Source organism: Cololabis saira, chromosome 15 (genome assembly GCF_033807715.1).
Source record: "Cololabis saira isolate AMF1-May2022 chromosome 15, fColSai1.1, whole genome shotgun sequence".
Classification (NCBI taxonomy): Eukaryota; Metazoa; Chordata; class Actinopteri; order Beloniformes; family Belonidae; genus Cololabis; species Cololabis saira.
In genome coordinates this window covers 34,711,836-34,737,555 of record NC_084601.1, presented here as the reverse complement: position 1 = coordinate 34,737,555, position 25,720 = coordinate 34,711,836, and the positions used below count along the sequence as shown (strand labels likewise).

Below are 25,720 nucleotides of genomic sequence, written 5' to 3'. Positions count from 1 at the left end.
TGTCAACACCATTTATTATGGCGTCTGTGGATCTGCCACTGATGCAGCTTTCTGTTCTTTTACATGCATGTCTCATGCATTTAACCCTTGCAAGGCTCAAGGCTCGGGTCAAAATGATCCAGGCCAGAGCGAAGGCCCTCAGCTCCTCAGAGGCCTCGCCTCACCCTCAACACCTCGCAAGGGTTCAAAAGATCACGCCCTGTCACAACACTGAATGTAGGCATTTGAAGTCAGATCATCTGCTGGAAACCTGCAGTCGAGTTCATCGTAACGTCTTCATTCTTTAAGTGAACTCATGCAGAAAAGGGAAACCAGCAGCACCAGAAACTTACAGTTCTGCCAACTACGAAGATTAATTCCACCAAAATGACAGGCAGGGCGATTCGGCCAGCACCAAAAAAAGACTTAAAGCCTCAGAACAACTCTGGCATGTGGCGAGATCAAAAATGGAACCGAAATAAAAAGAAATGAGGCAGCAATTTGTTTAGTTTTTCATCTTTGATTTGCAATCTTTTCTTACAAGACCGAATCTCATTATGACACCTATGAGATCTTTTTACATTTCTAATGCAGATTATTATTGCTTTCTAATTTCTAAATAATTTTAAAGTTCTCTGCAAGAGATGCACCTAACAAACTCAGAGCCTAAAATAACATTTTGACTTCCCACATGCAGCTCTATTCTTGACTTAGGAAACCTCAGCAGATGGTAAAAGTTGAAACCACTGAGCAACTCCTAACCACTTAATCTGCCTGTGTTTGTCAGTAAACTTGAAACTGTCTGCACTTTCTCAAATTTTCATTCCAAGAGTTCTCACTTTAATTAAGATTTAGCATTTCTTCCAAAAGGATCACTCTTATGTGCTGTGGTTGTTGGGTTTGAGTGACGGTTCCTCCTGTGTGCTCAGGTCGCGCCATCCAGCATGTGAAGGAAAACATCTTCACCAAAGAGGGCGGGATGCGCAGGGGCATCCCCAACGTGCTGGTGGTCCTCACGGACGGCCGGTCCCAGGACGACGTCAACAAAGTCTCCAAGGAAATGCAGATGGAAGGTCAGGAGTGCGACGTTTGGAGCTCTGTAGTTTTACACAAGACTTTCACTAAACTTATTTTATTACAAATATGACACATCTAGCACTAACAGAAGGAAGCGCGGAATTGCAAAAGGTTAGATTTACCGTATATTATGTAATTGTAAAAAGTATTAAATATTTAGTGAGCATACAGGATAGATGGGCCTTAAGGTTACAATACTATGAAATGCAACCTTCACCTGTAGCTAAAGTTGCTTTCGTCAATGAAAATTATGACTAAATATCGTCGTCAACGAACCCTTATCACCTGAGGAAAACGAGACGAGACGCAACGAAAATGCTGGTCATGTGACGATAACGATAATTAAGTGTATAATTCAATATCATAGACGAATAAAAACAAGACTGAAATGTAGATTATAAATAAAAACTCTGTGTCTTCATTTTTCGTTGACCAAAAAGAGACAAGACGAAATGTTCAAACAAAGATCCTTAATGTCCATGTTTTCAGTAGTTTCTCTGGTTTAATCTCCATGTTTTCAGTAGTTTCTCTGGTTTAGTTCTGCTGGGTGACGTTAGTCCTCAATCCCAGTCGCTGCAGCGGGGAATCAGATCCAGAAGATGCAGCTGCAGAGTTAGAGGCTGATGCCGTTAACGCAGAGCTCTAGGTTTACGTCAATTAAAAACAAAGTTCCATAGAGAAACGCAGGGATCTGCTCTGGGGGGGAGAAGAAGAAGAAGAACCATCTTTGGATACACTTTCCTACATAGACGTGGAAAAGAAAACCCAATGTGTCGTCGAAAAAGAAAAAGATGGGGAGAAATGCGAAAAAATAAATATGTTGTAAACTCAAATTAGAGTCTTCTGTATCTAGAATGACTGTATTCTTGAGTCTATAAGTTAACAATAATATAATAATAAGACAACCTTGTTTGAATTGTAAAATGGGTTTGGCTAAATACAATCTTTGACTAAAACGAGACTAAAATGGTCCTGGACAATTCTGACTAAAATAAGACTAAAATGCTCAGAGTTTTAGTCGACTTAAACTTGACACGACTAAAAGGAGCATGACCGTGACTAAAACTAATAAAAAATAAAATGATAGCTTGACCCAAAGACTAGACTAAAACTCAAATTGAAACAGGCTGATGAAAACAACACTACTAGTAGCATGAACCGTTGAAAATCCTCAGGTTTGTTGTATGTATTTTTTCCCCTCACGTGTTCTCACCTCACGTAAAGGTTACATCGTGTTTGCCATCGGCTTCGCGGATGCCGACTACGGGGAGCTGGTGAGCATCGCCAGCAAACCCAGCGACAGACACGTCTTCTTCGTGGACGACCTCGACGCCTTCCAGAAGATTGAAGAGAAGCTGGTGACGTTTGTGTGCGAGGCGGCTACTGCCAGTGAGTCACACTTCAACCCAGTTTCAACTGCTTCACAAAACAACTTCAATGTTACATTCATCATGTCACATACCCTTTTTTTTTTTGCGGGATTGAAACATGTTTTTGTCTTTACCAGCTTGTCCGCGTCTATACCGATGAGTGGCAGCACAACTCCAGGTAAATGTCAACCCAAGTTGTCTAAATGCACCAAAGAAATCCTGGAAAATGAAATGAGCAGTACATCTATAGCTGTCTCAAATATTATGAGCCTGTGCAAAACATTAGCAGCAAAGGAGTAAATAATTGCAGGATTATATATAATCATCACTGATGCTTTTAAATAGAAGGATTTCTGCAGCATTTGCATTGTTATACAGTGTTGGTGACACTTTGATAAAGAAGTAAATTAGAAAAAAAAAATAGCTCTTTCAAACACTTATTTTTTCTTCAACATCTGTTTCCCGAAAATAAGTCATGAGCTGGTTTCCAGGTCCAGTATATGCTGAATTCAAAACTTAACTATTATTTTACAGGAATGCAAAGTAAGAACAGCTATTAACCTTTTTTATGCACAGCAAAACCCTATTTTGTGTGTGTGTGTGTGTGTGTGTGTGTGTGTGTGTGTGTGTGTGTGTGTGTGTGTGTGTGTGTGTGTGTGTGTGTGTGTGTGTGTGTGTGTGTGTGTGTGTGTGTGTGTGTGAGTGTGTGTGTGTGTGTGTGTGTGTGTGTGTGTGTGTGTGTGTGTGTGTGCGTGCGTGCGTGCGTGCGTGCGTGCGTGCGTGCGTGCGTGCGTGCGTGCGTGCGTGCGTGCGTGCGTGCGTGCGTGCGTGCGTGCGTGCGTGCGTGCGTGCGTGCGTGCGTGCGTGCGTGCGTGCGTGCGTGCGTGCGTGCGTGCGTGCGTGCGTGCGTGCGTGCGTGCGTGCGTGCGTGCGTGCGTGCGTGCGTGCGTGCGTGCGTGCGTGCGTGCGTGCGTGCGTGCGTGCGTGTTTTTTATTATGAAATGGTTTATGTTGTAATTATTGGTTAGTTGCAGGTTCAGGTTCATTGGAGTAACAGTAAATCTGAGTTTTTTTTATTTTATTCAGAAGATTTTGAGTATTTATTTTATTATTACTTTATTGATTTAAGTAGTGTCACAAATATTGTTGTTTAAAATGAACTGACATTGGTTCAGATGGCTGTGATGGACTAACAGCCTGTCCAGGGTGCAACTGGTCACCCATCCATTATCTTTACCTCCAGGTATAGATAATGGATGGATGAGTGTATGGGCTCAGCTTCGGGGCAAAGGGAGGCTTTATTTGTCCAGATCAGCTAATAGAAATAAAACAGCTAAAATAACAACAGTGTCAAACATGAACGCCTGGATAAAATGATCAAACTATCAGAATTACCCAGCAGTTGCATCACATGACACAAAAAACAAGACGTCCTTGTTGAACCATTGCTGTTTCCCCTCCTTAATTTACGCAGCTCAATGCCACATGAGTGTCTGTTCACACAGTATGCGGCGTTGCAGAATCAGCAGCAAAACGCTGGCATTGTTGAGAAAAACAGTGTCTCAGCTTGCCTTTACACGTCCCATCTGTAATTCTGTAGTTATCACCGTGCTTGCTGAGGAGCCATCACACTCTTATCAACTTACATGGAAAAGTGTTCTAATAATACGTCAACAGATTTTCATTTAAAGGGGACCTATTATGAAAAACTGTTTTTTTCTTGCTTTAACATATATAAAGTGGTCTCTCCTCAGCCTGCCAACTCAGAGAAGGAGGAAAGCAACTAAATTCTGCAGTGTCTGTACAGCCGCCCGGATGAGCCATCCAGTGTGATGTGGATCTACGAGCCGTTCAAATTCTGCTCCCGTCGTTACGTAACCAAAATGCAAACCACGGCCACAACTAAACACCGTGTCCTAACTGCATGCGAGCATCCAACTATCGCGTAGCACTGCGTGACATCAGACACTCTCTGTCCATCTCCCTCCAGCAGCTGCCACTTTATTGAAGTTTTTGTAGTGAAATGAGGAGGAATCATAGAGATAACTTCTCATTTCCACTAACTGGATCAGCCGTTCCTCATCCATGACCGTTTCCTACAGCGTTTTCAACCGGCTTTCAACGCGAGCGGCAGGAGAAAAAATAGAAGCAGGGCGTCCGACAAATGTTCAGCTCAAAACGGCGCCCCGCGTTGTGCTGCGCAGCGCTGCGGCCAGTTAGGACAGTCCAATAGAAAATAAAGCAATGGAATTGATTTTGTCGCTGACGCTTGCTCGGATCGCATGCAGTTAGGACACGGTGTAAATAACTCCACCAGCCGGAGCTTCCACCATTTTTCCGTAGCGGTGTATCGCGTCATTCAGGCAGCCAATCAGAACAGAGCCTTAATTATCATAGCCCCGCCCACTCAGAATCCTGCATAGAGAATGAGGTTAGAGAACGGGATGATAAAGACATGGTTTAGAGGCTGAATTTCTAATTTATTTAGCAAAAACAATCAAAAGCTTGTTTTTAAGACATTCAAGGCCTGTTTAAAATAGGCATTAGATGCCATAATAGGTCCCCTTTAAGTTAATCATTTTATGTGAGGTTATCCTTGCATTTAGGTTAATGTTGTTTTCTTTTCTTTTTTCAGCTGCCACTAATAGATCATTACCCGGGCCCTTATTTATTTGTATTCAATGTTAACGAAATATGACTCTCGCCATCCGTCTCCAGGTTTCCGTATGATGGAGCTGTTTGGTCTCGTTGAGAATCGATTCAACAGCATCTCTGGTGTTTCCATGGTGCCGGGCACCTTCAATGCTTTCCCCTGCTTCCACCTCCACAGCAACGCCCTGCTGGCACAGCCAACCAAGTATAGTAGAGCTCGTCTATCCCCAAAACACACATTATCACCGAGGACATTTCACACCACCCACCCGGTTCTGGCGTTTGCACTCTGACTCACAGGTTCATCCATCCAGAGGGGCTTCCTTCTGACTACACCATCACCCTGCTGTTCAGACTGCTGGCCGACACCCCCGAGGAGCCCTTCGCCCTCTGGGAGATCCTCAACAAGAACAACGAGCCCCTGGTCGGCGTCATCCTGGACAGTAAGTGGAGAATCAACATCATACCACCAATCACTAGTCTCTGAATAATAACTGCAGTAATGCTTTTAACTGTGTCCAGTGCATCCATTCCCCATCAGCAGGTGTGTCAAAAGTATTCACATTCATTACTCAGGTAGAAGTATAGATACTAGAGTTTAAAAATACTCCTGTAGAAGTTGAAGTATCAACTCAAGTTTTTTACTCAAGTAAAAGTATAAAAGTACTGGTTTCAAAACTACTTAAAGTATAAAAGTAAAAGTAATGTAAGGGGGAAAAAAGATATTAAGGACAAAAGCCATTGAAAATAAATGCATCTTAGTATAATGCAAATATATTAAAGAACCATATATGTGTACTATTGAGTATTAACATGTGTTTCAGAGAGCAGGAGATATGATGACTAGGTGCCTATAAGTATTGTAATGGTGCAAAAAGTCAAACTTCAGAGGCATGTTATCATTTATCCTAACCTTTATTGGAATGTACATCCAAGTTTAGTTGCAGGAATCTGAGGGAACGGATGTAAGAACAAAACTGGACAAGAACATCTGAAACAACCACAACCAAATTCACTCTATCCGGATGGAGCAATTTAACTGGATAGTTTTTTTTAAAGGCTAAAATGAAATAGAGTAACGAGGCTGTTTTTAAAATGTAAGGAGTAAAAAGTACAGATAATTGCGTGAAAATGTAGGGAGTAAAAGTTTCGTCTGTAAAATAATTACTCAAGTGAAGTATAGATAACCAAAATTTCTACTTAAGTAAGGTAACGAAGTATTTGTACTTTGTTACTTGACACATCTGCCCATCAGGTGAATTAAGGCCTTCCAATAAGTTTTGATTAAACATTTGGACAAATACACCTCACATGCATTTATTGGGGTTGGAAGGACAACCTGCACAAATTCTTGTGGTTACATGGCAACTCAGAGCCGACAGTGAAACAACCTCGTCTGCTTGAGGAAAATGAGACTCCAGGAATAGTTATGAAGTCATGTTCCTTATCAGACGACAGTAAGGATTAAGGATTAAAATATTAAAACCCATTATCCAGCCGATAATCTGTAGACCTTCTCAGACGTGAGCTGTTGTGGATGAGAGTGTAACAGAATGGGCCTGTGCCGTGTCTGGATGAGCTTCCAGCTCATGTTACGTTAGTTTTTTGTCCATATGATGTGAAAAAAGTAAATTAATCACTTTCATCACAGCACAAATCTGAGCTTCTGCCGTCTCATTGACAGTAGAGTCAAGTTTATGGGGGACAATAGAATGATGGAGTTTAAGCTGCTGCAGCTTCTTTCTTTCAACTTGGATTGAACGCTACGGAAACTGTCTTGATGAGATGTGCTAGTTAGAAACATGTAGAAGAAAGTCAAATTGAAAAATAAAAAAAAAAGAGTTGAAAACTATCATCTCCAATCTGTTGAAGTTTTTGTTTTCTAGCCGAGTTGTTTGAAATCCATGTAGAGAGACGCTGGAGTCTGGTACTTGCTGCTGCAGCCCCTTCCTGTCAGGACTACGGGCCCTTCTATTTTACTTCATTCAAACAAGGTGGAAAAATGGTTAAAGCATCTTCCTCCTTGCCCTGTTTTTTTTCCTGCACTGCATTCTTAACCTCTTATCCTCACCTCATCTGTATTTGGGGTTTTGTCCTGGTTGTTACATTTTTGCAAAGCTCAATCAGCTGTTCACAACTTTCTGTTGGCAATTCATGACACCTAAAGAAATACCAGAATAAGTAGCAGAAATCACCTTATTGAAAAAAGTCATAGTTTTAACAGAAAAACTTTGAGTAGGAATCCCAAAAAGACAAGCATAGCAAGACAAGCAATATGAGCATTACCAGTGCAAGAGGATGGTATTTGAGTGAAACTATTGTAGAATATGTTTCCAAACTTTACTGTTTGATTGGAAATCACTGATTTATTGAGTGCAGTGCTGTGTAATTACTAACTTGCTGTTGCTGCGGTGCAATTTAACTTGCGCAGACGTTGCTCTGGCTCTCCAATCAGGTTAGGCATGTAGAAAAGTGATAAATTTAGCACTTTACACGTCATTTGTTAGGACAACATGGAACGAGGTGAGGAATGTGTGCCTCCATCAGGGTGATATCTTTCACTTCATTAACGATCCAGTCTCCTGCGAATAGCAAACATTATGTTCCCTCCGTGATTTTCTCCACAACTTTCACACGCATGTCTGACGGAAATGTGACGATCGTTAGCAGAACGGTGCAAGCAGATCATGTGTGCCGTTTACTTCAACAGACTGAGGGAGACACACAACTCATTTGTAAAAGGGCAAAAGCCGAACAGTTTGAAGAACTTAAATCTCTCGAAAAGTGGGTTTTTTTTCTAAATCCTGTGAAAAGTTGTGAAGGTCTGATGCAAGCAAACTTAATATGCTACACTTCTCTTGTACACTGAGGATGGATAGCTTATCAAATATTGAATCATCTGCAGTCACTATTGAAGATTTAAGTTTCTGTATTCTATTGTACAGTCGTTTGGGTTTTTTGTCGTTTTTTTAGATGGAGGAAAAACTCTGACTTTCTTCAACAACGACTACAGAGGAGATTTCCAGACGGTCACCTTCGAAGGGCCAGAGATCAAAAAGCTCTTCTTTGGGAGCTTCCATAAGGTCAGAATCTTCCCATCCCTCCCTTCTCTCTCTCTTGCACCCCCCCCCTCCAAACCTGAGAGGCATAGTTGACCAACGCCCCAAGCCTGAACCTGTTCCCCTTCATAGTGGGTTATTTTCTGTGTTTAAGTGCTGAGGAACCCCCGGCTGATCAGATCATTAGTCACTTATTTCTTCTTGCTTGACAACGGATTGCTTCATTAAAAAAAATAGTTTTCCATGGTCATATTTTGGATGAAAGAATTTACTTAAGAATTCTTGATTATTTTTAAGATATAGGTCAATGTTTAATGTGAATCTTAATCATCTTGCAAACCTAAAGAGTTGAACATCAATGATGTTTTTCAAAGTATAGTATAATCACATACTGTACTCATTTCTGTTAAATTTAATTTCAAATACCATACATTGTTATGTGAATCGCAAAGGTTTTCATCCCACTGCTGAATATTTTTATATCATAACTGGGTGAGAAGTCACTAATTCACAGCTAAAACAACATCAGCATCAAACATACAGTATCATTCTTATCCGGAGCAAACTGATCATAAAATCTGTCCCGAATTTAACACCTCTGCTTAACATAAACGCTATGATTTCACTAATACTCAAACGTTACCTAAAAGATGTTTTACTGTGGAAAGGGGGGGTTATGTCATGTGAGTTTTGAGGTTTGTTTCTATCTCCCAGCAGTTCGTAATGCAATAACCAGCTCAAACAACAATAATATTGCTTGTATCGGCCGTCTCTTCGATTCAGCCCGGTGTTTTATGACATGACTCACGTACAGCTGACTTCATGTGTCCTCATGCCGCTTCCTGTCAGGAAAATACATGTAGTCTCATTTCTGAGTGATGCTGAATGAAAGTGTGATTTCTCCTCTCCAAAATGAAGTCACACCTAAAAATAGACTGCCACATTTGTTTCCTCTGTTTCAAGCATTTACAAAAGAAGAGAAATTATATGCCTGGAAGAGAGTAAAACAGAGCCTTCAATCTTCTGTCAAGCAAAAAGCAGTCATTTCCATGCCAACTTTCGCCACAACTTGTAATTATGGCTGTCAGGAAGTAAACACAACAAGTGAATCACTTTTAAAAAGTCCTCTGTGCACAGCAAGCTGTGAATGTGCACATGACGCAGCAGCTTGTGGTGTGTTGGATTCATACAAGGGAGGCCTGATGGTCTGGGGAGCTTGTTCAGCATCAGTACCAGGCAGCATCCCATCCGGATCAACTCCAAGCTCTTGGCCCTCCATGACAGTTAGAGCTGCGTCTGATATTATAAAATGTGCCACTTACAGGGGTCGTTTAGTTCCGCACCACATGCTCCCTGACTCGTGTCCTAGTTCAGGATTCAGTGCAAGTTGGGGAGCCATAAATGTGCTCTCTGTTACGACTGTAACTAAAAATTAAAGCTGCAAGCAGCGATGAACCGGCCCTCACACCCTTGTGCACGTTCAGGCGTACTGCAGTGTAGTGTAGATTCTTCAGGCCTGGACATTTAGCGGATGAAACCAGCCACGACTCTCTATATCAAACCATTCAAAAGTTATGGCAGAAAGTAGGATAGTTCTGGATTCAGTGCAGGTTGGGGAGACATAAATGTGCTCTCTGTTACGACTGTAACTAAAAATAAAATAAAAACAGCACAGACAATGGCACACATAGACTCAAACATTCCATCTCCCATCTGTTTTAATTGATTAAAGAAAAATTTTAATTTTAAGGGTTTAATATGTTTGGATGTTTACACTGGTATAAATAAGATCTCTTTAAGAGGTTACAGCCACACGCAGGCAGAGGGAGCTGTTCTGCCACAGTTTACCCTTCACAGCAGTGTCTTTGTGACCCTTAGTGCATTGGTTCCCAACCTTTTTTCCTTGGACCCCCCCCTACATGTGTCTGTGTGTGACCAGCCACGCCCCCCCGACCCGTACGTACTAGCACCAAAATAGTCTTTAATTTTAAAAAATGAACATTAATTATGTTTTTTTGATACATTTCTCTTTGGTTTACTCTGTATACATACATATACATATATATATATGATTTTGTTTTTCTCCAATGTCACCAATGTATAAAATACGCACAAAAGGACATAAAAGGACATACAAATATTTCTGAAAAATGTCTCTTAATATGAGACCAACATTTTTTAACATGTTTCCTTTAACAACCTGTCGGAGTAGATTAGATGTTGAGTAATGATATAATAATAAGGAATGAAATCATTTCCTGTGTTTGTCACCAGTGTATAAAAAACACAAAACATATTCAAGACATTCATAAATTATTCCTAACAATGTCTTATGAATGACTCATTCGCAAATATAATTTTTACAACTGCATAATTTCAAATCAGAAAAAGTTTTGCGCCCCCCCCCAGAGATCTCTGGCGCCCCCCCAGGGGGGACCCGGACCCCAGGTTGGGAGACACTGCCTGTGCACTGTGAGGGTTCAAAACCCGAAAACCTTCAGAGATTTCAACTCCTTTCAGCTACCACTTCCTCAAAGCTGCTGATCTGTTGTCAAAACGAATACATTTTCTAAAAAAAATATCTTTAATCTATTACAGTACATGCCAATCAATATGTGATGATGCTGATAAACAATTATTGACTGAATGATATTTAGGTTTTAGGTGTTTGTCATGGAAGCAACTTTTAACTATAACTTTGTCTTTTATACAGCTTCATATTGCAATCAGTAAGACGAGCGCTAAAGTGTTCATCGACTGCAAAATGGTGACAGAGAAAACCATCAACGCAGCAGGAAACATCACCACCGACGGACTGGAAGTTCTGGGCAGGATGGTTCGCTCCAGAGAAAACAAGGACAACTCTGCACCGGTAAAAGAAGTGCATGCTGTGAAATAACCGTTCGTGTGTTCACACAAACAGGGGCAAGCTTCTGAGCATTTACATATTCATGATGAAATGATCAGTTCTGCATGAAGAATCACAAAATGCTACAAAACAACCGACCTGAATCCGACCTACGGCCGCTCCAGCTGTCAGGAAAGTGTCTCTGAATAGTGGAGCTGAGCTGCAACACCACAGGGAGTTCATGTAAAAGGTTTCCATCAGCAAGAGAGGGATTTTAGAAATAACAATAAACAAGAAAAAAAAAAATTGAATAAATTCTCACATTTCAGTGCAAATCACTGCAAATCATAAACACATTCTCACCAAATGTATTTAGCTCAAAGCTGCAAAGGTGAGAACGACTCATTTCTCCTTTTAGACTCACGTTGTCCAACTGTAATGTCTCTGGTTGAGGCTCGGACTCTGACAGCAGGAAGTTCATCAGGACCTGGAAACCAGAACAGCGTATCTCCAGCTCTTCAACTGGATTCAGCTCACTGGTTTACTTCCTTCAAGGCAAAGGCAGTTACTGGACGTGGCTCTAACTCCGTTTGTCCAAGTCCTCAGAACACAGAGGGACAATATTCCTTCAATGTTAGTAGAAGAGACGTTTGGTGATCAAACACTTCACCAACCTGTTGAAACAAACCATTTGGCTCCCTGTTGATCAGATTCTGCACATCATTTTAGGGAAGAAAGGAAGAAAAAAAGCCATTTAATAAATCAATATATTTTTGCCTTATTAAAGTTCACCGTGTAAAAATATAATCACAGTTACTTCACAGTTTAAAAAGGATCATCAGGGAGAAGAAATTAGTGAAGCAACGTGAAACGAAAAAGAAAAAAAAAAAACATTTTAACGCTTTGCCTTCTTAGTATTTTCAATATTTCCACGATTAAAAAAACCTGTCACATGAATCATCAGGGTCCCTGGCAACTGCTCCTCACTTGCTAAATGAACAAACGAGGAAGCGCAGTTGGTGTAATTATTTATTCATTTGTCCATTTGTTTGTTCATTTATTTATTCATCGATGCATTTAAGACTGGGCTATGATTGAAAGCCTTATGTCCAATATTCAAATATCTGAATATATTACATGCAGCGACCTGAAACCAAAAGATAGTTGGACCTTGACATAAAATAAAAATACCAAATTGACTCGCACTCAAATATGACTTATTTTGCTTACGTGACTGACATGAGCTTTAATACAAATGTATAACTGTCGTTGTATGTTGTGTGTTTCTTTTCCTGCAGTTTCAGCTGCAGAACTTTGATATTGTCTGCAGCACTTCATGGGCCAGCAGAGACAAGTGCTGTGAACTTCCTGGTCTGGTAAGCTTTAACTTTTCTTTTCTCCGGTTTGCTCCCCGAACATATTTTCCCTGAATTTAAATAGCTCGAAGCAGGAACAGCAGACCTGAGTTACTTTCAAATGTTATTTTCCATTATATTGGTTTATACGGTGGCTATCTGAATATTTCTTGTTCAATCTGTTTGAAGGCCTTTTGAGAACTTGTCCTCTTTCAAACTTTTCCATTCACCAAAGTCTCCAGTGGCAAGAAAAAGTAATGAAATCCCATTGAATACATTGGTTTTTTGCATTGATTTGCCATAAACTGTAATCTAATGTTCCTCCTCAACACAAAACACACAAAGTTCCTTAAGTTGATAAACAATCATAATGCCGCGCATCTTCATTGAGCGCAACCCTTTGAATATTCTCTGTGCTGGAGGAAAACATATGTGAGGATATATCTTAATGACTCCATGTAAAGGTAAATGGACTCAGTCACAAGTGTGAGTTGAGTTCAAAAATGATAAGAAGCATCTATATTATTATATTACGCATGCAAAAAGGTGATGTCGAAAGACATACAGTCAAGAGTAACTGATCTGCATGATGCTAGGAAGAGACACAAAGTCTTTTGAAAGTGTTTAGGCGTCCATCAGTTCACAATTAGGCAAATGATCCAGAAAGGCAGACAGTTTAGGACCGTGGGTCGTAAACCACAAGCTGTGTCCAGCCATGATAACACCATAGTGACCCAAATCTAGCTCAAAACTTTGGACATTAAACTTGTTATACATTTTATTTCAACCTCTTATAGAAAGGTTCTATAGTAAATGGTTTTCTACTTCAACAAGAAATCTTTGAAAAATTGTATATGGTATATCTAAAATACACAATACAATGACATCATAGTGTTTCAAATTCCCATTTTATGGGGATCAATGAGTAGTACAGTAATCCCTCATTTTTCACAGGGGTTACGTTCCAAAAAGAACTTGTGAAGTGGCAAGCTTTATTTTATTTTTTTTTTTACAATTATTATACAAGGCTTCAAATTGCAGAGATCAGCACCGCCCCAACGCGACACGAGTAATTGGATTTGAACGGGAGAAAATGAAAAATGATTATGAAAAAAAATACAACAAGTAGCTACAGTAGGACAGATTATGACTGGCGCGTATTTCACTGCTCTTCTGATGCTACTGCATCCTGACTCGCTCTGAAGTGTCATTTTCCTCTAAAGCTCGCGGTGCAGGTGTGTTTTTTCTAGAGAAAAACATAGTTATGGCTAGTTGTTGTTGCCCTTTTTTTTCTAGTCAAAAAGATTCTTATAAACCGACATGCCACCATCGATTATATTTGGTAACTGTAATGAACGATTCATCAAAGGGTCCCGTTCTTGAGCTGCTGCTGAAGCTCATTGGCCGTTCTCAGCATTGTTGCTAAGCAACCAACGTTATTGACACAGGAAGTGAAGAAGCGGGGAGACTGTTTAGCCAATCAGAATGCAGAACACGATGCAAATCCGTGAAGCAGTGAGACGTGAAAGGTGAACCGCGTTATAGCGAGGGATTACTGTACTTGTACGTTGTTTCCTCTGTTGTATCACATCTCATGCCATTTCCTTTGTTTTTTTCTGCATCATCATTGTGTTACGGTCCTCCAGAGGAAGGAGGTGGACTGTCCCGCCCTGCCCAAAGCCTGCACCTGCACACAGGACAGCCGAGGCCTCCCTGGCCCCCCCGGACAACCAGTGAGCCCCGCACGAGTCCACACAATCCTCCAGACACCCACATCAACATTAGTATTATTATCCCGAACAAAACAGTATCTGTAATGCTCCTTTGTCTCAATTAAAGTATTTCAGTTAAAAACTCTTTTTTTTTAAACAGTCCACCTATGCAGATATGCACCTGCAGAAAAGCATTTAATCAATCACGTGGATGAAGGCAGTTACTCACTTTTCTATCCTCAGTTGTTTTTACAGTTTGGATTACTTTACTTTTATTCAGTATAGGGTGTTTTTTTCTTTCTTCTTTTAATATTTCAGTTTTATTTCATGTATTTCAAAATGTTTGTTGGCTTTGTGTGTTGTAAGGTGATCTGTTGAACCAATCAGAAACACACACCACCATATAAAGTAAAATGGTTTACGTAGCGGCTCCAATCCTGCTTTTGTGTCCACCAGGGCGGCCCTGGAATCAGAGGAGCCCGAGGCGACCGAGGAGAGTCGGGTCCAGTGGTACGTTTGACTGCTTTCCACTTCCACGCTGGTCACACAAAATGAGCTTTCATTTCTATCTACAGTACACCGCTAAAGTTAATTTCGTAGTAAAAAAGCCTTGTTTCAAGAAAATTAGAAGACTGTTTTAGACTACTTTGCTAGTTTAAATCATTTTTGTCAAGATCATTTTTCCTGCTCCATTGGAAAATGTATTTTTGCTGAAGATACCAGAATTTTGACTAGATTCATGAAATATTATACTTACTCCAAGAGGGGATGTTTTTGCAGTGTATTTCTATTTTGAAAGGAATTCAATGCAATTCCACTAATATTGCATTTATCGACTTCCTGAGGGTCAAAGAAGTCGGTTTCCGTTGATCCTCGTGTTAAAATGTTCAACTTTACTGTATAAACAAACTCATAGTCTGAAACAAAAAATGGTTTTGTCTCCACAGCTACGTTTCATATCCATGAGGCAAATTTTAAGTACCTCATCAGGTGAAATCGTAGTTTGTTTTTTTCTTTTTTTAAATTCAATTAAATTCTAAGTAAATTTTATTTACATAGCGTCTACAAGTGTTCTCCAGGCGCTTTCCAGGGGACCAGAGCAATTATTACACGTGACATCTGACGCTACACTTTTTAGTTGTGACTGAAGACCCAACGAGGGTAATTATCTTAAAGATGAAATGACTTTGGTGATATTAATTCCACTAAGACATGATCATATAGTTTCAGTTTTTTGAATTAATGATATTTTTTTAATCCAAAATCTATTTACATCTTTTTTTTTCAAAATTAGATTTAGAATAGATTGAAAATGAAGCAGCATGCATGAACACGCCAATAAATACCCACCGCATTTAAAGTTTACTGAAAACCAAGAGTGTTGTAGTTTTTTTTTGTTTTTTTTTCTGTTACTTCATGTTATAGTGACATTGAAAAAATTTAACCATCTTGTCCATCAACGGTTTGACAATGTTGTTCTTTAATCATCATCAGCAGCAGCAATTGCCACGAGTATTAGTTACAGGGATTTTTATGTTGCAGCTGCCATCAAAGCAATATTTTGAAGAACAAATATGAGAATTTACCACAAGAATTACAAAGAAGTCAGTTTTACTTTCGAATGCTAAAATTTTTCCTCACATTTATTCAAAGTATGAATTATTTTTTAGCTTCTGCCACCCTGAGAGAAGGATACCTGTCTTAATATACTATTATCTGTCCTCTTATGCTTTTGCACATTTTGTGAACGTTCATTTTTACTCTCTCTACTTTAGTAAGTACTTTAAAAAAAATACTGATTGAATTGTGGATAAAGAGTTTGAGAAATCCTTGAAAAGATTCAGATCCTAATACATTGCAGTAAGAAGGTACAGAATATGTTAGCCTGCAGGATCACCAGGTAACTTAACCAATTGGCTTCTCACAGATCCAGAACTTTGACCCCTCGATGCTGTGCATCCACGTTCCTTGTAGATCCATGTACACTTTGGCTCCAACTTCTGGATGTGTTTTTACTTCCACTTTCCAGGCACTGTTGAAGAAGCAACATACTATTAGAAGTAACGCATTCAAATTCTAGGCTGATGTAAAAGACAAGTAGTCAGTTAGTTAAGCTGCTTTCTTTGCACTTTTACTGGTAATTAGACAAAAATACAGAGTATATGAGTTCATTCCTTTTATCTAAATTAAGATTCCAGATAAGTCTTTAACTCAAGTTGAGAGTGAAGTGACAAAGCAAGTTCAATGAAAAAAGTTTATTTAAAATTTTGAATTTAATCGTTCTAAACAAAATATTATATTTTTAACTTAGTTTTTTGTTGTTATTTTTTTTTATTGCTATAAATGTTACCTGTATTCTAGTTGGGAACCGTCGACCCACGTCCATCTGTCCGTCCAGTCCTTCGTTAACGCCTCCAGACCGATCCAGGAATCTCCTCGTCTGACCAAGTTACTAACGAGTCCCTGGTCATTTTTCAATGTAAAAGAGGATTATTTCCATTCCTACATAATCACGTTTTATATTTTATTTTAAGAGGCATGGAATCATTTCTTCTCATCAACAGTTTGTGAAGAATAAAAGAAACGTTTAGCCAGAATATGAGAATCTGCTTCTGTAAATGTGACAAGTTAAAGTCAGTAGCTTTTATTTGTAAGAGACTTACTTGTTTATCCTGGCTGTTTATCCTCACCAGATCTGCTCCTCTCCTCCGACAGTCTTCCCTGCTCTCTGTCCAGTTCCCCATCTCAGTAGATGTATAGTAACAGTGGCACTGAAACCTCGTCCATTCTTTAAGAAATGGCTTTTTGTCAATTATGTATTTAAGTAGGTGTTTCCATTCATGTATTCGTACTCTGAGACACTTTTCGGTGTTTTTCTCACCTGTTCTTTGCTCATCTTTCTGGTTATCTTTATCCATCTTGCAGGAATAGTTGTTCAGGTCACGAGAAATGTTTTCCATCTCCTCCTCAAACCTGATGGTGAGCTGGTTTTCTCTCCAAAGACCTGCCATAAAACCATAAAAGAAATGCACATGACAGTAATTTTAAAATAAACCACTTGGTTGGAGGGGAAGCTCTTACAGAACAGGTACAGGACAATGATCCCCGCTACCAGCAGGAGACACAGGAGACCCAGAAACACGGCAGCGGCCTTGAAAGGGTTTCTCCGGACAGCTGGATGATGCTTTCTAGTTTTTGCTCCTGCAAGGGCAACATAAGACGACATGATGTTAATGAAGCCAACATCCTACTGAGGTACAGAAAACCATTTATAGAGACACAGATTCTGGTTTAGCTTTGGTTGGATGCTTTTTGATCATCAGCTGAACAACACTGCAACAATCAAAGAAAGAGGAGCTACATACGAGAACTCCGGACAAGTTAAAGTCTCAAACTGACTTTCAGTTCAGAAAGTTTTAAATTAAAAACTGAGGTTAAACCCAGTCTAGTGTGAGAAAAAAGAAAGAGACAAATACATACTTTTTCTTTTTAAACAGACATGCAGGGAAGGATAATCAACAGGCTAATCACAGTAGTGGAGAAAAACATCTATGCAGGAAAATGGAACGAAAATGGCAAATAAAAACTTGTGACATAGAGTATAATCTAGTCTGTGTTCTTTTGTACTTTTGTACATGAAGAAATGAAAAATGCAGTTAGTTTTAATCAGTGATAAAGTCTTAAGGTGGAGAAAGGTGGAGAAAACATCTCATAAAGGGCATTTATCACTTGTTATTTGGTTTTGCCTTTTGTCCCTATTTCTTATCTCGATTTAGACACTTAAATATTTTGGTTAGATTTAGGTACTGAGCGAATTAACATACAATCTGTCTTTAAGTTAATCCCTCTCCCAGTCTTGGCAAACAACATGAATCACTTAGATGTTCCATTTGGCTTTTATTTTGAAAAGCCTCAACAGGAACAACAAAGTTAGCCCTGTCTAAGTCCTGCCTGGGGTGAGTTTGGGGTTCAGGCTGATGCACGTCTCGGGGAATGATGATTGGTTGCATTTAGATATGAGGACCAACTCAGAGTCACAACCAGTGTGGTGACATTTGCTGATCGGTGAAGAGGAAGTAAAGTTTAAGGTTGACCAGATATGGTTTGAAAGCTAACATGATAAGCCACCAGACATTTCATTACCCACCCTGCGTTTGTATCGTTGAAAGGACAGTCAAGTCCTACAAACGATGATCACGTCACTCACTTGAGGCGAACAGACTCAAGAAGGCCAAGACCTTCCAGGCAGAACCTGGGAGCTAAATATTCACGTCAAAAAGAAAAGGCAGGTTCATTGATGGTTTTTTGAAAGCTAAATTAATTTGCATTCAGACGTTACTGTCTTCCACTAACCTTAAATTAGAAGCTCGTGGAAATACTCAGCCATGTTAGTGCACTACTCAGATTGTTTGGACTTTTATGTTACATATCTCTGCCATACCCTTTATAAAATAACCTGGAAGTGTTTTTGTTTGTTTCTTTTCCATTTTTTCAATCATTGAATTATTATATATCTATTTCCATAATTAATTCTTCCAAAACATTTGAAAGCAGCTTTAAGTAAAAAAAATATGTTATCAACAACGATTCACGAATCTCCTGGATTCCTCATTCAACAGAAGTGCCTGTTGATGGATGTAGTTAAAGAATAATGAATTTGCTTCTGATGGCACCAACAGATTTCACCCAGACGCGTAGGAAACTTGTTTGCTCTAAAGTGAGTGGGTGGCAACACCACGCCAGAGAGGCACCCATTGTTCATTCGAAGATAAGTAGCTGAAATATATTATTTACTTCCCATCCGAAGATGCAGATCCTTGTACATTTCACCTTACCGTCTCATACCCACATGAACATCATATAACTGTGTCTATATCTGACTTATTATGAGATTTCCGTGAGGATAGGATGACTGTCATAACAGTAGAGCCCGTTTCTTTCTTGCTTGATTCTTGTCAGATAAAATGTATTCAAGAAATGAGTCTGCATGTCACTAATCTCTAAACCCTGGTAGCCTCCGCACAACACCTTCAGCACATTTGAAATCTCTCTCACACAAACAAGGACTCGCGTTTCACCTGCAAATAATGCAAAATGTGCTCCAGGCATGAAAGCAGGAATAAAAGAAGGTTCAGCTGAAATTCATGATCCTGCGTTTTTGCTTAAACGAATCGACGAATCGTCCTCATCCACACAGGCACATTTTCCTCTTTCTCTTGAGACTGAGTGCTCTTTGTTATCAAAGTGTGTGTGTGTGGATCAAACAGCTGTGCAGGGAGAAAGACTAATAAACTAGTAAAAAAGACTCATAAAATAGTGTTATTTATGCAACAGCTTAGAAAAATTAAAAAGTAAAATGCTTCAACAACATTCTGATCAATGTCAGAATTATATTATTCAGATGTAAGTCAGGGCAAAGCCTTAATATGAAATCAATACACTTAAATCGGCAGTATTATGTATTATCAGTTCCCCAATGTGTTATAGATTTACCTCTGCCCCGTGCTGAAGGAGGAACCCGATGGTGTGTGGAAGTGTCGATGCTCTCGTAAATGTCCACCACTCGCTCCACGCTGTCGTTGTTCCGGCTGTATGTCTCAGTCATGGCACAGTCTGGGTCCTCATAAATATTGGAAGACATCTTGAGGTCGGCCAGAACCGAGTTAAATGTTTATGTCGCCCAGTGCTGTGACTCTGGTGCTCAACCTGTGCTGAAAATTAGAAATGTAAGAGATTATTCTGATAAAAGCAGTGTTCCGTCTCTGTTGGCATGAACTGAGCCTCAACAGGAAGTATTCAGGAAGTTATGTCATGTAAACCTGCACATCGACCTCTACTGAAAAAAGATCTATGAGGCCTTTTTTTTGTTGTGACCTAATATGATCAAACCACACAGGAGTTAATATTACTGTAGTTTGCAGTACAAGATGTGCAACGCAGTAAAGCCCAGTTCAATTCTAGAATCCGAGGATGGCAAGTTTAGAGAAAAAACAAAGTCTCCGAAGTAAGGAGGAAAATCCAAACGCATAAGATGTGAATTTGTCTTCATTTATTCTGTGATTTTCTTCTCTGAGCTGAATCACGTCGTTGATGCTAAATGACAGAAACAGATATAAATGTGAGCAGATTCATGTTACTGCAGTTGTGACACGTTGCGCTCTTATCGCTACAGTTACTTTCATCTTTGGCATTATCTTTTAATATCAGATGTTTACAGGAAATGAATCTGGCGGCTTTTTACACCAGTAAGAGAGTGTCGATCTGTAGGCAGGCAGATGTTCAGATTAAGAACGAACACGTGAGAAGTCAGTTGTCTCGTGTTTCTTGTATCCAAGGAAGGCCAGTACAGAGTTTAGTCCGATAACACTTATGGGCCTAAGTTTGAATAAAGTGAGACTTATTAAACTCTCCTTTTATTTGACTTTTAGGGAATAGTTGAATATATTTTCCACTATGAATTGTACCCTCACCAAAGTCTAGGACTGAAAATAAAATAATTTATTTCTATGTTATTATTTTTTCTTTCTGTATTAGATTAGTTTAGGAGGAAGAAAAAAAAACACAGGCCCCCAATGAAGTTTAGCTTTCGGTGTTGCTGTAATTTTCCTTCTGCTGCAGAGCACCCTCAAATCAAATCAAATCAATCTTTATTTATATAGCGCTTTTCATGCATGTATAAAAATGCAACACAATGTGCTTTACATAAAACATTAAACAAACATAAAACATATTCATGCACGGGGAGCCAATGCAGCAATTCCTAAACTGGTGTAATGTGAGCTCGCCTTCTGGTCTTCATCAGCACACGTGCAGCTGAGTTTTGTAATAATTGGAGACTGGAAATGCCAGAAAGCAGACCGTTACAATAATCAATACGACTGGAAATAAAAGCATCAGCACCTCCATGTTTGCCCGAGAGAGAAATGGGCGGACTCTGGCTATATTCTTAAGGTGATAAAAACCTATTTTTGTTGTGTTTTTGATATGAGTTACCCTGAGCTGGTCTTGTTCCTAACACGGATGTTAACTCGCAGACACATGACCTTTCATAGAATTCTGGCTTATTTTCTGTCGTTCATCCAATACCAATCAGCAGAATCTTGACTTTTTTGGAGACACGTTTGGATTAAAACTGGACACACTCTAGAACAGTGGTTCCCAACCTTTTCTCCTTGGAGCCCTCCCTACTTGTGTCTAAGACCAGCCCGTACATACTAGCACCAAAATAGTCTTTAATTGAAAAAATGAACATTAATTATGTTTTTTTGATACATTTCTCTTTGTATGTATACATATGACTTTGTTTTTCTCCAATGTCGTCAATGTATAAAATACGCACAAAAGGACATAAAAGGACATAAAAATATTTCTGAAAAATGTCTTTTTTAATATGAGACCAACATTTTTTTTTAATTTTTCCTTTAACAACCTGATGGAGTAGATTAAAGGTTGAGTAATGATATAATAATAAGGAATTAAATCATTTCCTGTGTTTGTCACAAGTGTATAAAAAACACAAAAAATATTCAAGACATTCATAAATTATTCCTAACAATTTCTTATGAATGATTCATTCGCAAATATAATTTTTACAACTGCATAATTTCAAAGCAGACAAAGTTTTGCACCCCCCCCCCCAAAGATCTCAGGCGCCCCCCCAGGGGGGGCCCGGACCCCAGGTTGGGAGACACTGCTCTAGTAAGTAGCACTCTGGTATACGACTCTGATCCAAGGGTATATCTACTGTTTGATGAATTCAGTATCCGTGAATCATTGCTGCTGGGAAAGCAGATCCACGACTGAGCCGTGGCCGAGTCCCACTCACGCAGTGATTAAATGCAAACACAGACAGCGGGACACTTTAGAGGAGTATGTAAGACGCTGTTTCTGAGATCTGTTTTCAGGTATTGATGTGCTTTGTTTGATCATAAATCTGCTGAAGTAAATGACGATGAAACTGTCCCAGATGATCGCTCAGAGCAGTTCCTCAGATGGAGCTGCAAACAAACTGACGAGCATCTCTCCTCTCCTCTGTCTCTGTTCCCCTGCAGGGGGCGGCCGGGCCTGTTGGAGATACAGGCGTACCAGGACCTCAGGGACCCCCCGGGGCACAGGGACCCAGCGGCCGCTCCATCCTCGGACCCCCGGTAGCCTCCTGTCTTCAGTGCTTCGGCTGTACTCTCATCACAGTGCTTTCATTGAACATGTGTCGTTGTTTTGTTTTTGTTTTTTCATCGTGCAGGGCGGTCCAGGGGAGCGGGGGCAGAAAGGTGAAGCAGGACAGCAAGGAACTCAGGTACAAGGTCACTTCATCTAGTCCGATGCTCAGAGCATGATATTAAAATTATTTAATATCAGAAAAATTGTATATGTTCATCATCATTTTTAAGGTTTATCTCACTGTTGGGAAGAAACATCCATCATGATTTGTTGTTGCTCACTAGGTTTTTTCCATCATGCACATAAGAAAATGCAAATTTTGCTTAATTTGCTTAACATGCAAAAAACTTGGTAATTTGTTTTAGATATATATTTTAATCTTCAACAATTTGAATACATTGTGCAGATTTAAAGGTACCATGACCTCCGGCGTTGCACTTTAGCTCCTCCCAGTTTCACATTCTGCTGCATTTGCATTTGTATCTACTTTAGATTAAAGGAAATGTACATAGAGCTGAGTCTCACTTCTCCTCCTACTCGTCTTTCAGGGAATTCCTGGCAGACCTGGAACTCAAGGCAGGGAAGGGGGAGCAGGACCCAGAGTGAGTCACATTGTGCTCTTTATGCAACTCACTGGAGTCAAAACAAAATGCTGAATATGTGGCTTTATTAGTAGCTGTGGAATCAAATGTTCATGTACAAGACGATTCAAAGTGCTTTACACAAAAAGTAAAAGATTTTAAAAGCAAAAATGAAAGACAGACAGACGTAAGTTAAACTTAAACTTAAACTTTATTTATTTGTATAGCGCCAAATCATACAATATAAAATGCAACACATGGTGCTTTACATGCAGAATAAAATAACAATAAAAAACACAATTTAAAACATTCCATACGACCCCACCCCCCACGCGTACACACACACTCACTCACACTCATATACCTGTGCACACACTCACACGCCCACACCCACAATAAGTGGACTGGTGACATGGCTTAGCACTAACGATCCAGGTGAGGAAAACACTACCTATGGGTGGCCGTCCACACCGAGAGGCATCACCGACCACGACCACCAGAAGCATCCCCACAGAGACCCCCCCAACCCGGACAGACCGGGGCAGACCCCACACAGAAGGTGGAGCCCCCCCCCAGCTACCCAGGCCTGAGGGACCCCCATGACGACACCCCCATGGGCGGAGCAGGCACACCTCCCAGTGTGAACGACCCCCCTGAGGAAACACTGGAGCTAAAAACTAAAAGATTAAAAGAAAGTAAAAAATGCCTAAAAGTGTAAAATTTTAGAGAAATATATATAAAACTTAAGATGAATAATAAATAACATAAAGTAAAAAGTCACTAAAATGGATTAAAGTTTTAGAGATGATAAAAGAGCTAAAGAAGTAAACACAATAAATAGCTGAAAAGACTAGGTAAATGAGATCAGATAAAAGCCAAACTAAAAAGGTGTGTCTTGAGCCTCCTTTTAAAAATATCAACATTCTCTGCGGCCCTGAGGTTCTCTGGCAGGCTGTTCCATAAAGAGGGGCCATAATGGCTGAATGCAGCCTCACCGTGGGTTTTGGTCGCGGTTCGGGGAATGGTTAAAAGGCCGGTACCAGAGGACCTCAGGGTCCGTGAGGGTTGATACAGTAAAAGCAGATCAGATAAATAAGATGGCCCAAGACCGTTAAGACACTTAAAAACCAGTAAAAGAACCTTAAAATCAATCCTGAAACGGACGGGAAGCCAATGCAGCGATTTTAAAACAGGTGTAATGTGCTCCCGCCCTCTGGTCCTCGTCAGCACGCGAGCGGCTGAGTTCTGTAATAGCTGTAAGTTCTTAATACTCTTTTTAGGAAGACCAGAGAGCAGGGCATTACAATAATCTAAACGACTAGAGATAAAAGCATGCATCAGCACCTCCGTGCTGGCCTGAGAGAGAAACGGGCGGACTCTGGCTATGTTCTTAAGATGGTAAAAACCTATTTTCGTGATATTCTTTATGTGTGGAATAAAAGTGAGCTCAGAGTCAAAAATAACACCCAGGTTCTTTACACGTTGCGAAGGTTTAAAATCTTGTAGTTTTGGTAAAAGTTTCTCTCTCCGGCCTTCAGGACCAATAACTAAAACCTCTGTTTTGTCCTGGTTGAGCTGTAGGAAATTATCTGCCATCCATGACTTAATATCTAAAATACAGTTAAAAAGGGCATCAAGTGGCCCTGTGTCATCAGGAGACACGGCGATGTACAGCTGTGTGTCGTCAGCGTAACTGTGGAAGCTGATGCCGTGTCTCCTGATGACGTCCCCCAAGGGAAGCATGTAAAGGTTAAAAAGAAGCGGACCTAAAATTGACCCTTGGGGGACCCCACACTTAATTTCATGCATTCTGGAGGAACATGTATCCAAACTTACAAAGAAAGATCGATCTGTGAGATAGGAGCGGAACCAGTTAAAAACAGTACCAGAGAGGTGTTTTATTCTTAAAAAGAATAAAACAAGTGAAATGTATTGTATTTTCAAAATACTTTGATGCTGCATTTAAATGTAAAGAGACAAGCATTAAATCTGTCCTTAAAACTGAGAAATAGACAAAAAGAACTGAGAACTCCACAAAACATCTATTCTTACCTCCGCAGGGGCTTCCAGGAAAAGATGGCCCACCTGGCCGACCGGGCCCTGCAGGATCTATGGTAAGTTACCGGAAAAACGTTGACAGAATTCACAATCATTTAAAAGAGACTCACTCAGCATGATTTATCTGTAAGAGCAGGTTCAAAAACTGGATAATGTAATACAGTTCAGCAGCAGATCTGACTCAACAAATCTTTAAGTTGGCTTAAATGAGACTGAATCTAATCCTCAATTGGGATTCTTTTTTTCTTTTGTTTTAATGGTAGACTGTTGAGCTGACTGGATTTTTGTCCCTTGTCTTTTCAGGGAACGCCAGGCGCTCCAGGAGCTCCAGGAAATACCGGAGCTCAAGGAAAGCAGGGGGAACTGGGACCTCCGGTGAGTTACGAGATACTCCTCCTTTCCTCATGTGTGTGTCTCTCAGCACCTTTTCTCTCAAATGCTCCTGAGAAATAGCCACACTTTGTGAATATCCATCGTCAGTCTGTCAGATGAATCCCAGAGAGCGCAGTGAGGCGACCAACGTGTCTGTGTGCAGCTTTAGCAGCCTCTTGTCCAGCCTGATGGTCTGTGTTTGATACACACACAGGGCCCGATTTACTAAGATCCTAAATAAAGAGTACTAAATTGCGTGTGCACTGAAAAAGTTTGCACGTGCTGTTGTTGTGTGTTTTGCGGGTGATCAACTAAGATTGCGTGCGCAATTGATAACAGGTGCAAACCGCAGTATTTAAATGAGGTGTTGCGCGTCTTACGGTTTGCGAGCGCAAACTCTGCGCCATGGAGAGTGGATGGAAAGCAGGATATAGTCGCAAGCGCAAAATGAAATTTGACGCGGTGGAGTTACAAATATTAGTGGAAGAGGCAAATAA

At 40.1% G+C, this 25,720-nt stretch overlaps 1 protein-coding gene across 1 annotated transcript in view; it reads left to right on the top strand.

Moving 5' to 3' along the window:
* LOC133460708 (collagen alpha-1(XIV) chain-like) overlaps positions 1-25,720 on the top strand; it is a 205,547-nt gene that overhangs the window by 164,643 nt on the left and 15,184 nt on the right. Inside the window, 16 exon segments of the mRNA XM_061741443.1 lie at positions 909-1,052; positions 2,281-2,445; positions 2,564-2,571; positions 2,574-2,604; positions 5,145-5,283; positions 5,379-5,521; positions 8,052-8,161; positions 10,851-11,009; positions 12,284-12,361; positions 13,987-14,073; positions 14,509-14,562; positions 22,104-22,199; positions 22,295-22,348; positions 22,761-22,814; positions 24,854-24,907; positions 25,155-25,226. Coding sequence (XP_061597427.1) covers positions 909-1,052; positions 2,281-2,445; positions 2,564-2,571; positions 2,574-2,604; positions 5,145-5,283; positions 5,379-5,521; positions 8,052-8,161; positions 10,851-11,009; positions 12,284-12,361; positions 13,987-14,073; positions 14,509-14,562; positions 22,104-22,199; positions 22,295-22,348; positions 22,761-22,814; positions 24,854-24,907; positions 25,155-25,226 — 1,448 coding nt within the window.